Below are 14,804 nucleotides of genomic sequence, written 5' to 3' on the forward strand. Positions count from 1 at the left end.
GTAAGTATTTCCCTCAGTTTTTGAGAACCAAGGTATCAATCCAGTAGGAGACTACACGCAAGTCCCTCGTACCTGCACAAACAAATAAGAACCACGCAACCAACGCAATAAACGGGTTATCAATCCCTTCACGGTCACTTACGAGAGTGAGATCTGATAGAGATAATAAGATAAATAAATATTTTTGGTATTTTTATGATATAGATTGAAAGTAAAGATTGCAAAGTAAAATAGATAGGAAACTTTATATGATAAAAGATAGACCCGGGGCCATAGGTTTCACTAGTGGCTTCTCTCAAGATAGCATAAGTATTACGGTGGGTGAACGAATTACTTTCGAGCAATTGATAGAAGAGTGCATAATTATGAGAATATCTAGGCATGATCATGTATATAGGCATCACGTCCGCGACAAGTAGACCGAAACGATTCTGCATCTACTACTATTACTCCACACATCGACCGCTATCCAGCATGCATCTAGAGTATTAAGTTCATAAGAACAGAGTAATGCATTAGGCAGGATGACATGATGTAGAGGGATAAACTCAAGCAATATGATATAAACCCCATCTTTTTATCCTCGATGGCAACAATACAATACGTGCCTTGATGCCCCTACTATCACTGGGAAAGGACACCGCAAGATTGAACCCAAAGCTAAGCACTTCTCCCATTGCAAGAAAGATCAATCTAGTAGACCAAACCAAACTGATAATTCGAAGAGACTTGCATAGATAACCAATCATACATAAAAGATTTCAGAGAAGAATCAAATATTGTTCGTAGATAAACTTGATCATAAACCCATAATTCACGGATCTCGACAAACACACCGCAAAAAGAGTTACATCGAATAGATCTCCAAGAAGATCGAGGAGAATTTTGTATTGAGATCCAAAGAGAGAGAGAGAGAAGAAGCCATCTAGCTAATAACTATGGACCCGAAGGTCTGTGGTAAACTACTCACACATCATCGAAGAGGCTATGGTGTTGATGTAGAAGCCCTTCGTGATCGATTCCCTCTCCGGTGGAGCTCCGGAAAAGGCTCCAAGATGGGATCTCTTGGGTACAGAAGGTTGCGGCGGTGGAAATAGGGTTTCGTGGTGCTCCTGGATATTTTCGGGGTATATGGACATATATAGGAGGAAGAAGTAGATCGGTTGAGCTACGAGGGGCCCACGAGGGTGGGGGCGTGCCCAGGGGGCAGGCGCACCTCCCTGCCTCGTGGCCTCCTCGTTGATTTCTTGATGTCCACTCTAAGTCCCCTGAATCACATTTGTTCCAAAAATAATTCTCCCGAAGGTTTCATTCCGTTTGGATTCCGTTTGATATTCCTTTTCTATGAAACACTGAAATAGGCAAAAAAAAAACAGCAATTTGCACTGGGCCTTAGGTTAGTAGGGTAGTCCTCAAAATAATATAAAAGTGTATAAATAAGCCCATTAACATCCAAAACAGATAATATAATAGCATGAAACAATCAAAAATTATAGATACATTGGAGACGTATCAGTGACTCTCCTCCCGAAACTTCTAGGGTCTCTTCTGGTCCAGAAAAAAATCACTATAGAACTTCATCATCTTTGGACTTTGTTTGGTATTGATTTTCTGAAAAGTCAAAAACAAGCAAAAAATAACAAATATCACTGGGCACTAGGTTAATATGTTAGTCCCAAAAAAATATAAAATTGCATATAAAACATCTAAGATTGATAATATAATAGCATGAAACAATAATTATAGATACATTGGAGATGTATCACCTCTCCCTATCTAGATCGTCGTACGCTGGCTCCCTCGCTCTTGGCATTGTGTGGGCACCCATCTGCTGCCCACCCGTCGTCCGCGCCCGAGCGAGCTGAGATGCAGAATACTCGGAGAAGAGTGGCGCCGCATTTGTGTCGACGATGTATTGCACCTTACGGGCGGGGGTTCCGAGCTGCTTGGCGGCGTACTACGGAGGCTTGTGATGCTCCGGCCATGACGCCGTCTGTATTATGGGCACCCCCGTCTGGCGACGTCCGACACGACCATCGTGCCCAACGCCACCACTAGGCCCACCGGCTGCCAACCGCTTCTTGAGCTTCTCCTCCTTTGCAGCCTTCGCTCTAATGTGACAAGTTTATTGCATAGTCGAGCTAATCTTCCGGGCAAGTGTGATGCTTGGATCCTCCGGCACCTCCGCCGCCTTCATCTCCAACAGGTTCTCCGACGGTTCCATGCGTCGGCAGTGGAAGGAAGGAAAGGTGGGAGAAAAAAGCAGGAATTGGACAGAGAGCGGCAGGGATGGAAGAAGAGAGCGGGGGATTTTAGCGCGAAAACAGTGCGGATTGCTACAGAAGTGCGGGCTCTGCCTTCCTTTTGGGTGGGCCAAGGGGGTTAGAGAGCGACATTTCGCCTGTCCGGACTCCCACAAAACCCCCCACGTTTGGTTCCAGTTTGCGGGAGAAAACACGTCTGGACCACTCGGCGGACCAATCCATGCCAGTGTTGGATGACTTCCATGATCCGGACAGCGCGGTCCGGACAGATGCGGACGGTTTGAGGGTCGGCGTTGGAGATTCCTTTAGAAAATGTTTGAAGAGTACTCTCAAAAAAGAAAATGTTTGAGACACCGATTGGTCCGGACAAGGATTTATGACACGCAAGTGTGGGGCACCCAGATCCTGGTGCCAGCTTTTTATTTTGGCTTTCAATTTTCAAAGTTCTATATATTTTAAACAAAAGTTAAAATAAAGTTATGTTTTCATATTTGTGTTGCTCGTGACCAACGCTTTCAAATAAGATTCATTTTTAATACATTTTGACAACTTTTAAAAAAATGTGAAGTTTCAATGTTTGAACCTTAGTACGAGCTACCAGTAAACATCAATTATTTTATGTCTTTGATCGATTGAAAAAATTGCTTAAAATTATATCTCTGAAACTTGTTGAAACCGGGCATTTTTAATGCGAAAAGGGTAAGTCTCATCGTTGAAATTTAAAGCTTTTTGAGGGATTTACTTTTTACTGTGCGGGATTCAACAATTTCATGAATCGCGAGGTAAATCGAGCGGAACGGCGGGGCTTGGTGAGTGCCTCAACATGGATCATGTTGCTGGCTGCATCAGTGTAAAGGGGGTTCAGTCAGTGAGTCCCAGTGAGATGGCAGGGTATGGGGTGTGTCCCAGGCAGCCAGATTCGGAGGCCATCAAGGTGCCGGTGATCCACGGCGTGGGGGCACACTGCTTTCGTTGGCTCGCTTGCCCGGTGGGATATGCATATGCGGCTATGGTAATGGTGGTGTACACATCCTCGTCGTGTTCTCCGGCCTTTCGGCACCCTCCATGATGCCTTCTGAGCGACCTGTGATCCTTTCTTACTCGTCTCCACCCGTCGCCCTTGGCTTTCTCGAGGAGATAGCTTCGTCTAGGCAAAGTGTCGAGAATCTCTAGCAAGGTCCAAGGTCGGAGTCGACATGAACTGCAGCCTGAATATGAACGAATCTCTAGATCGACATGGGCAACCTGAATATGAACGCCGCCTTAACTTTGATTTAGTCTGCACTTTCATCCTTTCGCACTCTGATTTGCAACTGTTTACAAATCCCAAAAATGCGCGTTTGGCTTCCTAAACATTGGCGCCGAGAACATGCATGCTTGGCGTACCAATTCGGAAACGTCACGTAACCTGAAGAAGAAGAAGAACATAACCTAACACTGTCATAGGTAACACTTGTAAGCGTGTCAATCAGTTGGACTGAAAGAAAGAAAGGAAAAAAAAAAAAACTAGCTTCATCAGGTGTGCAGCTTCTGCCTCACTTCAAAAAACCCTTGATCAGTGCACACACACAATTCACATAACTGAAGAAGAAGAATATACCATAACACAGTCATAGCAACTAGCATGTCTTGTATGAATGCATTACTCCACAGGTTCGTTGTCTGAATCTGGTCAGTAATTCAGACGACAATGGCGACAGCACAAACAGGCAATCGAATCGGTCAAGGCTAGCTGCTCGTGGCGATGGCGCCCCAAAGCAACTTGCGACTTACCCGGTGGGATGGAGGATTCCAGTGCTCACAGGCCACCGGTCCTTCTCCTTCCTCCGATCCCCATTTCTCCTGCTACACTAGAAAAAAGGGCCATTCCTCGGGGCTGAATGCCGCCGATTTGCAGCATGAACCGTGCATTCCCCTGCTTATTCACATTGCATATATTGGAGTTGGTTCAGCAACGAACAAGAATTTACTGGTGCACAAGGATATCTCCAAGGTTAATTCTCAAGGAAAATGCTCAAGATGCACTACCAACTTACCCAAATTTTCTTCACATGCAAAGCTGCTTCAGAAGGGGGAAAAACAACAGCTCGCATTCAGACCTCCTTCGCACGATCTGGCACAGCGCAACTCCCATCACCACCGGATTCTGCGAATAAACTAAAAGCATCCATTATCCGCTCCGTGCTGCCAACAGAATTTAAAGATCATCAACTGCCATGCAAAGTGGCAAAGTAGAAAAGACCAGCACTTTCAAGGAAGCCTGTTTAATCTTTTACCATGCAGCTGATGACTCGCAGAACAGAGCATATGACTTGCAGAAAACACGCGGTCGGAAACATTTATCTGCAATTGGCCATTACTTGGGTTACATTCATTTGTCGAAAACTGGCCAGTCATAAAGCTTAACTTTGTCGAAATACAGTGGTATTCATTTGTCCTTCTATTACATTTGATTGACAGGTGTATGCATATAACCACGGTGATTTTGAGATTTGCTTGACTGAATTCCAGCATCGAAGTATAAGCGATGATAGGTTACTGAGCCATCTACAACAACAGACTAGTAAGCAGACATCGATTTACCTTATAATACATAAATGATAAGGAAATAGCACCAAAATCTGCACCTAAGCATGAACGTGCACATAAAAATATCTATTACTCCCTCCGTCCCATAATATAAGAGCGTTTTTTACACTACACTACTGTCAAAAACACTCTCATATTATGGGACGGAGGGAGTGACATGTCTTCCACGAAAGCTTGTTTGGTGGAAACTGAATGTATTAAGATTATCAACACAACATTTCTAACGCATCTCAGCTGATTAAACAAATCAAAGCCATGGGAAGGAGAACAAATGCAAGAAATGGACTTTAACCAAGGGAAGAAACACTAAAATACAGAGCTACACTCTCCAATTTCCCAGCACATAATTTGTTTCCAGGTAATGCAGTAGCTAGCCTCTATCTGCTGCATATGAGTCCTTGCCCTAAAGCTCTGAGATGTACCTTTCCATGCGCACTTTGACTTTGCAGCAGATTGCCAGCCCTTCCCCCTGCTCTCCCAGGTTCTGCAAAGGAGCAGAGCAACATTGCCAACCCTACCATAACCACCCACAAGTGTAGAATGAAAATACAACGAATCAGAAAGCAATAAATTCAGTATTCACAAACATCAAAACAAGTTTCTTCTCTGTCAGCAAAAAATGAACTTCTCCCAAATGAAGGCCGGCAGGTAAGAAAATAGTTATAAGCATCAAACACAGAGCTCCAAATTTATCTGGTCTGTCTACAAAATAAACTTTCACCACAGTTACTTGATGTTCCAAACCTAAATGAAGTAGGGTTTCTAAGGATAAGGACTAGAAGAACACGGAATGCAATCATCATCCTACATTTGCCATAATTGACTTTACAGAGTTCAAGATTCTGACATAGTCACGAAACAACACGGACTGGTCACCCTCCAAGCCAACACGGTGGTGCCGGTTGCTGCCAGCAAGGTTGTTACATGGGCTTCCCCCGATCACCAAGTCAAAGCCACCAAGTTGTCTGATAAGTGATGCAATTTTTTCATGTGTGAGAGACTGTACATCACGGAACTCTATCAGTGTGCCTTCCTGGGTCTGATCCCACCAAGTTCTCAAGATGCTCCTACTCGCGTCGCAGATTTCCACAGAAACCACGGTCTTCATCCGTATGCCAAGCTTGTGAAGGGCAACCTCTGCTCCTCCGATACCACTGAACAGGGACAGCACGTTCATACCACATGGAAACCTATCCTTCAGCACTGACAGATGAAAAGCAACAGTATCGACTTGGAATGAATTTCCAAGGCATTTCTCTCTCTTTTTCTTGCTAGTTCCCCTGGTATGGTCCCTTGGATAACCAAGCAGAAACTCCATTTCCAGAGAAATGCAGCAACTTTGTTTCTGCCAATCCATACCAAATTCCACTTCCTGCATTCTTCCAGCACATATTTCTGAACAGCTTGAGTTGGTGGATCGCTCGAGTTTGCAAGAGCACGGTGGATCCGTTCAGTCAGCGTTGCGCTTGCCGTACATGTTTGTAGGCAATTGAGCTGCCTTCTTTGGTCCCACGAGGGCCACCACGTCTCGTACTGGGGGAAGGCCTCGAAAATGGTCTTCGGAGGGATGGGACGCAAAACTGACCTTCCCTCAGTTGGGAGGTTATGGTGTAACCCCGTTTCCTTAACGCTGCGCAGAAGTATTTCGAGTCTACGAACTCTGGCTCAATGCCATATAGGCATCTTGAAATTTCTGCCCAGGCACCTTTAGTAGCAAGTGCCACATTCTCATAGTAGAAGAAAGGTGCTCTCATACTATGTGCAGGAAGCCATCTGCCCACTGACCGTGGTCGGTCACCAGGTAGGCCAAATCCCACCATTGGCTTTGGCAGAGAAATTGACTCTTCATGACCACCATCCCATGGGGATTGACTTCCATGTGCTCCACCTCCGTATCTTTTCCTCTTCTTGCTATCTTTTGTGGATCTTGCTTTCTTTCTCCCCACGCAGGAACTGAAGCGATTCTCATCCATAACCTGCAAACAAATTCCAGTGTCAATCCATCGAAATTAAGAATGAAGCCATTATTATTCACATGTATAGGAAACTGCAATGTACCTCATGGTCAGCCTGTGATGCATAGATGGAGTCAACCAATACATGCATAGGGGTATCCAGACCTGGCCAAGTTTGAACCAAATATAAAGCATAAGGTACGATCCCATTAAAGTATGATCAACAAAGCCTAATCACCAAGCCAACAACTACAAGAAGAGAGCCATACCACATCTTCTAAGAGCCATGTTTGCTTCATCTTCAGGAAATCCCATGTCCACTAAGGACTTGATCTGCTTGTCCCACTGTGACATTTCTTCTAGGAAACCCTGCACAAAAGCACAGCAAAACAGAGATTAGAAAGCACTTTCTACATCTCACCGCCCATTTTGATGCCAACTAAGTAACTAGTAACTACATACTAGTAGTGAATGTAATTGTACAACATGATGCACAAGACCTGAAGAAAGGAGGGGGGGTTCAAAAAATTAATATTTAAGAGCTCGATTTGATGTCCTGCAATGCCGTTTCAGATGTATAATACAAGAGTTATTCTTGTGTGCATGAACTCAGTCCAGTACTTCATCTGCTTACTTGACACAGCTACCTAGACCAGCCATAAATGTGTTTGCAGCGTCATAAATAAGTGAAAACATATCTAGATAACACATAAATCATGAAAGTGGGTAATGCTTATGTAGCTAGTAATTTTCCATCCCTCTAGACACATTTCAACAGGTAAAATTACTCGATGGAAACAACTCATGGTCTCATACGTTAGATCATACCAGCTAATAAACAGATCAACAATGTTTCACATGTATATATAATTATATATCACAATCCACATAATCAAAGAATTTCCGGTTACCAAGCTGAAGATAAGTAAGTATCTACCTCGTCACCAGAACCACCAGAGTAAGGTTCCCTTTGGCCAGCATCAACAGCATCATCCCAGTCTTCAAAATCAAAAGCATCATCTTCTTCTTCTTCTTCTTCTTCTTCTTCAACGCGCTGGGGGATGCGGCGAGAAGTAGAGCAGCTACCCACTGAGTCGTCATTTTCCTGCATTTCACACAACCAATCTTAACATACCGTCCTTCCCGCCATGAAGCAAGAGGTCAACTCAGATATGGGAGCACATCAACAAATACCGTATATGCAAGAAGTAGTGACAGCAATGCACTTTCGTCCCTCTCCCCTGAAAGCAAAACAAAAGGTTAAAAACTGAAGGTGCAAAACATCAACAACACGAATGAAATGATCAAATGGAACTGACTACTACTACTTGTATTACCAATCTCTTTGGCGGCCTTCAGTACCATCTCTTTCGGGAAACCCATTTCTACATACATCCTAATTAACGAGGCAGAAGGAGCTGCCCCATTGGCCATCCCATCAGCGTCCTTTAGATCAGAAACAAACATCAGACTATGATCAAAATCATACCAAAACAATAACCTTATGCGAGCAATGACTAGCTCTTGTGCACTTGTGCTTAATTAAAGACACCCACTTCTATCACTTACCTGCCTCACCAGCGTGGACGGGCCAGGAGCATCAGTCTTTCTCGGGGCTGGATAAGACGAGACCCCAATGTGACCATCATTGTCCTCATCCAATTCGAATTCATCATTATCGCTAACCAAGTCCACTATCTGTAACATGAGTGACACCACAACTCAAACGCACAGAACAACAGCGAAAGCAAACCACCAGCAATGGAGAAGAGAAATAACGCGAGGGCATGCGACATCGCAAGTGAAGCCTTAAACAAGAAATTAGCACAGACACATTCGTTAGTATAAGTTCTAGAACGTGTTTAAATCGAAAGATAAACTGCGACCTTTTTCGATCCAACAGACCATTTACGACGTCCCACAGATGTCAAAATCGCGTGCACAGTTTATCGCATGCAATCGCAACCATAGCATCCACCGTCAAGAGCGGTTTCAAAGTAAAGACTGCTAAGGTGCTAACCATCACTAGACATGGAAACCTCGGCATGTAGCCGCATTTAAGAATGAATTTGCTTCCCTTGTCCAAGATCACATTTTGCAACTCCTAAAAGACATTACAGAAACCAAAGTCTCCAGATTGCAGGGGAAATTGCATTGCCTACAGCAAGATGGCAGCACATCTAACTACATGATGAAAAGGAAACCAACTACATTTCCAGTGTACTCTGTCTCTTCTCGGCTGTGACGACAAAGAATCGTTTCATGCAGAACATCTACAGAGTCGAGGGGAGGAGAGGAGGGCTTTACCACCGCCATTGTTCCTGAACTGCCTGGAGAGCGAAATCACCCGGCCAAGTCCTATACAGCTCCCTCCCTGAGTCCCTGCGAACCAGGAAAAGCATTCAATTTTAGGGCGGCCGACGTACGGACGGACGGACGGGCACACGTCCCGCGAAATCCGCGGCCTCCCCGTTCCGCAGCGAAACCCTAGCCCACCAGACGGCCACGAGAGAGAGAGAAGGGAGGAAGCCGGGGAGAGAGGCTGCTCACGTGCGATGATGCGACGGCGGCCGGCGTGGCTGGAGACGGCCGCGAGCGTGGACGGGGAGGGGGAGGAGGCGGCGGTGCCTGGACAGGAGGGCGCGGGCTCCGGGTCCGATGGCGCCGCCGGGGGTCTCCGGCGCGGAATGCGGGCGCCGATCGCCTCCTCGCCTCGTCGATGGCCCTCGGAGCGGCGGGGTGGAGCGGGGCGGAGGTGGCGGAGTAGGCGGAGAGGAGGCGGCGCCCCGACCAGGTCACAGCCAGACAAGAGGACTGGGGCGACGACACGAGTCCACTCCACTTGTTGTAGCAGCTGGTGTTTCAGCTGGGCCTTCACTGAACTGGCCCATTGCTCGTTAAGGCCACCCCAGTCTTTTTATTTATTTATTTACTGTATTTAATGCAGTAATTTTTTTACTGCATTTAAGGACTCCCTTAGAAAGAATACTGTATTTAAGAAGATCACAAGTTGTCAAGGAACATAGATGAAGCCTCCCCGTATCTTCCCCTACTTAAACTCAGACTTTCTGAATACGTTTAACTTGAACCGGTTATGGATGGTGTTTTTCTTCCTCTTTAGTTAGGGCTATTAAAAAAAAGGATGCGAACAAAGCGAAGGGTAGAAGGAAATGCTATGGATTGTGGATGATAACCTTCAAAAATCCATAGATTATTTTGTGAAAAAGAAAGTGATAATTTCATTTTTATGATATACATTACAAAATTATTTTGTTTTATTCTCATGAATTCTTGCCGGTTCTTTTTTTGTGGAATTTTATGAATTTTAATTTCTTCCGCTAAAACTTCAAATGCCCAAAACCACCCTAGGAACTCCCCTCCAAAAGCATAAAATAAAGTGAAACAATTCATGGGTCTGAGGATTATTGTAGGATTATAATCAAAATAGCATCAGACAATACGAGATCATTTGTGTTCCATACTAAATAGGAAAAAATGGTAAATGCATTTCTCTTTTTTTCACATGATATAAATAGTCCTAGTGCTAGATAAACCGTGGCATTTTATTTTTTATATGTTTACTACATGCATGGTTTTGTATTTGCATATATTTTCCTGGAAAAAGTGGGCTCAGGGTCGATGTTTTGGGAAGTTCTGGTTTATTATAAGTTGTTGTGATAGGTTAGAGTTTAATTGGGACCCAGCACTGTTAGTTCATAACAGTTGAATATTTTCCTAATAATTATCCCTCCCTCCCTCCCTCTACATTTAACTTTAGGTGAGAATTGACATTCTTGTTACCCTATCCACCAGTTGCTTTGTCATTTTGTTGTTGATATGGTCTTGCTTGTTTCTCTTGTGCACTTTTGGGAAATGTTTGGTCAGTAGCCAAAAATTGGTATGCCAATATGTTGGCAAGCCTACCAACTTATTTTGCAAACATAAAACTTATTTATTTTTGGCAACTTTTGGAGTTGGCTACCAACCAAGCATACCCTTGGTAGCTACCATTAGAGTCAAATCAAACAAAGAAAGCATAAGGAAATCCTATGAAAAGTCACAAATACTCACTAGTGATCTAAATACTCTTATATTTCTTTACGGAGGAAGTACTGTTCACTAGGCGACGTCTGGTTTGCAGTTCTGTGCGTAAAAACCAGTGTTTTCCCATGATGAAACCCATGGAACTGATGCAGAAAGAAGTTCCCAAGAACTAACAGAAAGAAACAGCAGGCACATGGCTCTTGATATTGCTAAATGATGCAGACTGATTAACGAAGTCATTGGCATTTTATTCTGGCAATAGAGCAGTTTCGATCGAAAGTAGCGACTAGCGACTGTCAAATTACATGATTTCCTCCTGGGTTTCCTCGGCTTCTGCATTCTGATGCTACTCAGTGTAACACTGTACATTGCAATGCGCGTATCTTACATAACGACACATCTAGCTGCTAGCCCTTTCTGCTCCACTCTCTGATCATCGTTGCCTGCAGAGAAAAATTAGAGTCGGTTTAGAATCGGTCGTCATATGCATGAAAAATTCGAAAATGAAAACTGCACTGGCTTCTAGAAATTAAGAACTCCTTGCAGCTGGAACTTCACAGCAGAGAATGGACTTTGTGGTTTGGCAAGCTACTCTTGGCAGGCAAGAATTTTGGTAAGTCAGATTGATTCATTCAAGTAGATTTCAGCCACACTGAATTAGTGAAAAGGACAACTACCTTCATGAGGCTGGTGGAGCCTGCGGTTCTGAGGGGTTGACATCTCCTTTTTAAGGCTGATGAGGATGTCCTCCATTGTATGTTCCCTTTTCCAGTTTCCAAGCATAGGAAATCGTCTTGGATCAACCTAGACAAATAGCTCACTATAAGTACTAAGGTAAACATCACATCAACAACTTCACCACAGGTTGGGTTTTTTTTTTTTGCACAAGTACCATTCCAGTTTCTTGATTCACACATGTCATATTGACCCTAGCCTGGAACCGGACAGTCGGTGGTTTGTCTGGATAATCTGTATCACAGAACAACTTCAATTGATAGATTCGTCCCTCGTGAACAGTCTGTGAGACAAAAATAAATAAGTGCAGTAATCAGCTGGCTCGAGCATAAGGAAGCAAAAAACAATTAATATCTACTCATGGGTATTCTACAACATACATTGGGTGGACCAATAATAGTTCCTGTCCAGGAGCGCATATATATGTCATCAGCATCATCCATCCCATAGCTCACAGTTCCATCACCAATGCCCTTCTCACCTCTCTCAAGTTCTTCCAAAAGTCTGAAGTTTCTGGGAACTGAAGTACAGATAACAGTTAGTACAACAGAAAATGCAATAAATTATTATGAGCAGCTCATTCAAGCAGAGTAAAACATGAATCCAGTAACATCATTTGAAATTCTAATGGTAGAAAATTAAGGAAAAGCATAATTCCCTAATTTATTGGGATACTTATAATAGTACACTTATAATTTTTAAAGATGTTTTCAATGTCATAAAATTGGAGTGTAGTAGCTAAGTTAACAGTTGCAGTATTAACATAAGCTATCCATTTAAATAGCAGAAAAGGGTGATGTTTAAGGGAAACAATGTTGTGTGCCTAGATCATAGACAACATATTGAAACAAAAGAGAAGAGTATAGAGCCACAACTCGCAGCATTAACCCTAGCATTGCACAAGACCTGCTTAATAACTGCAATCAAGCACAAGGAACAATATCTGGAGGTACTAAAGACGCACAACAAGCCAATACTTGTTTCAATATTGGCATATTTGCCTATGGCAGTATTCTTCTCATAAGAGGTTATTCAAGTTGTAAACAGGTTGCAGATGGTCCATGTTGTTTAGAAGACTAGTGTCTTGCCCCATGAATGGAGATTAATGACTGCGTACAAAATCGGCTATAAGTTACAAGTGAATGTTAGTTGTCAAGTCTTTCAATTTTCAAGATTGGCTTGACAGGTGTGACTGTCCTAGCTAAAGCATCTAGTATAAACTGACTTATTGGCCTTTAACTTGTAGCGCCCAAAAGGCAAGGCTCTTAGTAGACAGGGCCTTTCGGTATATCGGTATATCAAATAAAATCCCGAGGAGCCCGACCTGTTAAGCAGCATCGACTTTAAGTATTTAGTTCTTCAATGGCAGGATATACTCTTAATAGATGGATAGCTCTTCACAAGTTGTGCCTTTGGAAGACAAGTATGGGTTATGGTTTCATCCTGGCAAAATCAGCCGTTCGTCCCATTACTGTGATCACATGCTAGGGTTGGTAATGGTTCAATCATTGAGTGAGGGTAGGCTTGCTATATCGAGGAGGAAGAGAGATAGAAGAGAGGGGCTAGGATCAGATCTCTCTAGTTAATAATTCTCATTGGATAATATATATGGCATCACTTTAATATAGACGAATTTCTTAGTCATTAAGTGACATATCTCAACACTGAAGACCTATCTTATATCCAAGGAAATTGTCCTTATCTTTTATAGGTTTATAACCTTCCTTATCTATAAGTGACCATCCAAGTTACTGTTTTATTCGGCTAGACGGTGGGCCTACGCCTGACACAGCTGGCCACAAGCAGCATATCAAGTATAACAGGTTAGTAGGAATCAACATGAAAAGGGCAATGCCAGTTAGGAAGAAACTGATAATATAGTTGGAACACATTTTTATAAACAACGCTATCCTGTGAAGCAGTGTATGATCACATCAAAATAAGACACTATACTTAGGCTGAGTGCCCTGAGGATGAAATGCCTTCCTTAGATTGGTTGTTGTCAGTGTTTCTAAGTGGAGAGGAAGGACAGATATACCCACCATCCAATATAACTCCTAGGAGTACTCTAGTACTCTTCGCATTTAATTTGCTTCAAAATTCTCAAACCCTTCTTTAGGTTTTGGCTGCTCATGGCATGCCAGTCACAAACAACTAATGCCGTTGGGTTACAGGAATAAACACATCTTCATGATTGTTCTGACACACTAGTTTAACTACACATAGGGATCCAAAATTGCATTATTGTTCCATAAAAACATGCCCTGGGAGTGGGTTGTGAGTCTAAACGGGCAGCACATAAGTATTGATAGAAGTTCTTGATAGAGAAAATGGGGTGTAAGAATACAAGTGCCCAGATCGTAGTAATAGCTCGGATACCAGAGAGCTGGCAGAAAAAATCAACCTAGGATTATTAATCATAATGTGAACCTAATCAACAGACAACGATTCGCACGACAAGATAAACTGTGACCGGCCAACAAATCCAGCTGGTACCCCCTAAATCCATACCGGTCCATCCATCCAAAACTGTGCCAATAATTGAGGACTTCATCAATTCCTGGGTTAGGCATAAAGGACCAAACCACTCACCAAACTTCACACCAACAGACAACACGGTGAATTCGGCCTCACCAACAGCCCTCAACGGTTCCTCTGACCGACATCTAGCCCATCGTCCTGATAGCCCCATCCAAAATTAACCCAACATAGCAGCATTCCATATTCCATCTTTGCCACAACCCATCATGGAAGTATGCTAATAATACCTAGGGAACCTACCTTTGCTCGAGAGTTCCTTGGCTGAATGTCCACACGGATGTCTGAACTGCGAAGGCAGATTTCACAGGGCATCATTCAGGAGGGATTCGGGATCGCCGGCAGATCCCAGCCCCATCAGATCAATCGCCAGACGCCGAGCCTAATCCAGCAATCCCTCCAACGGCCCCCTCCCCGGTCACTCGAATCACCGCCCCCCTAAAAATCCCACCAAGAATCCAAGAACTCGTACTCCACGGCCAGGAAGATCCCGCAGCGGCAGAACGAGTCCTACAGGAGGCGGTTCGTACAAATCGTGGCAAAGAAACGGCGAGAGGGGGGGAGGCTCACTCACCGACGACCGGCGCGGATCCCTCGGAGCCCATGGCGAGCCCCTCTTCCACCTCCAGCTTCGGCCGCCTCTTCCTCTTCCCCCCTGAGCTGCGCTGGATGGATTCCG

At 43.9% G+C, this 14,804-nt stretch overlaps 1 protein-coding gene and 1 pseudogene across 1 annotated transcript in view; both read right to left on the minus strand.

Annotated features, from left to right (window-relative positions):
- Window positions 1-5,494: 5,494 nt before the first annotated feature.
- LOC119289185 lies at window positions 5,495-8,515 on the minus strand (annotated as a pseudogene).
- A 2,507-nt stretch (window positions 8,516-11,022) lies between these two features.
- LOC119283686 overlaps window positions 11,023-14,804 on the minus strand; it is a 10,183-nt gene continuing 6,401 nt past the window's right edge. Inside the window, exons 8-12 of the mRNA XM_037563127.1 lie at window positions 14,700-14,799; window positions 11,968-12,107; window positions 11,745-11,870; window positions 11,530-11,656; window positions 11,023-11,295 (exon numbers count right to left, since the gene is read on the minus strand). Of these exons, the coding sequence (XP_037419024.1) occupies window positions 11,237-11,295; window positions 11,530-11,656; window positions 11,745-11,870; window positions 11,968-12,107; window positions 14,700-14,799 (552 nt within the window). The 3' untranslated portion in view covers window positions 11,023-11,236. The remainder of the gene's footprint in view (window positions 11,296-11,529; window positions 11,657-11,744; window positions 11,871-11,967; window positions 12,108-14,699; window positions 14,800-14,804) is intronic.

This window comes from Triticum dicoccoides, chromosome 4A, assembly GCF_002162155.2.
Source record: "Triticum dicoccoides isolate Atlit2015 ecotype Zavitan chromosome 4A, WEW_v2.0, whole genome shotgun sequence".
Taxonomy (NCBI): Eukaryota; Viridiplantae; Streptophyta; class Magnoliopsida; order Poales; family Poaceae; genus Triticum; species Triticum dicoccoides.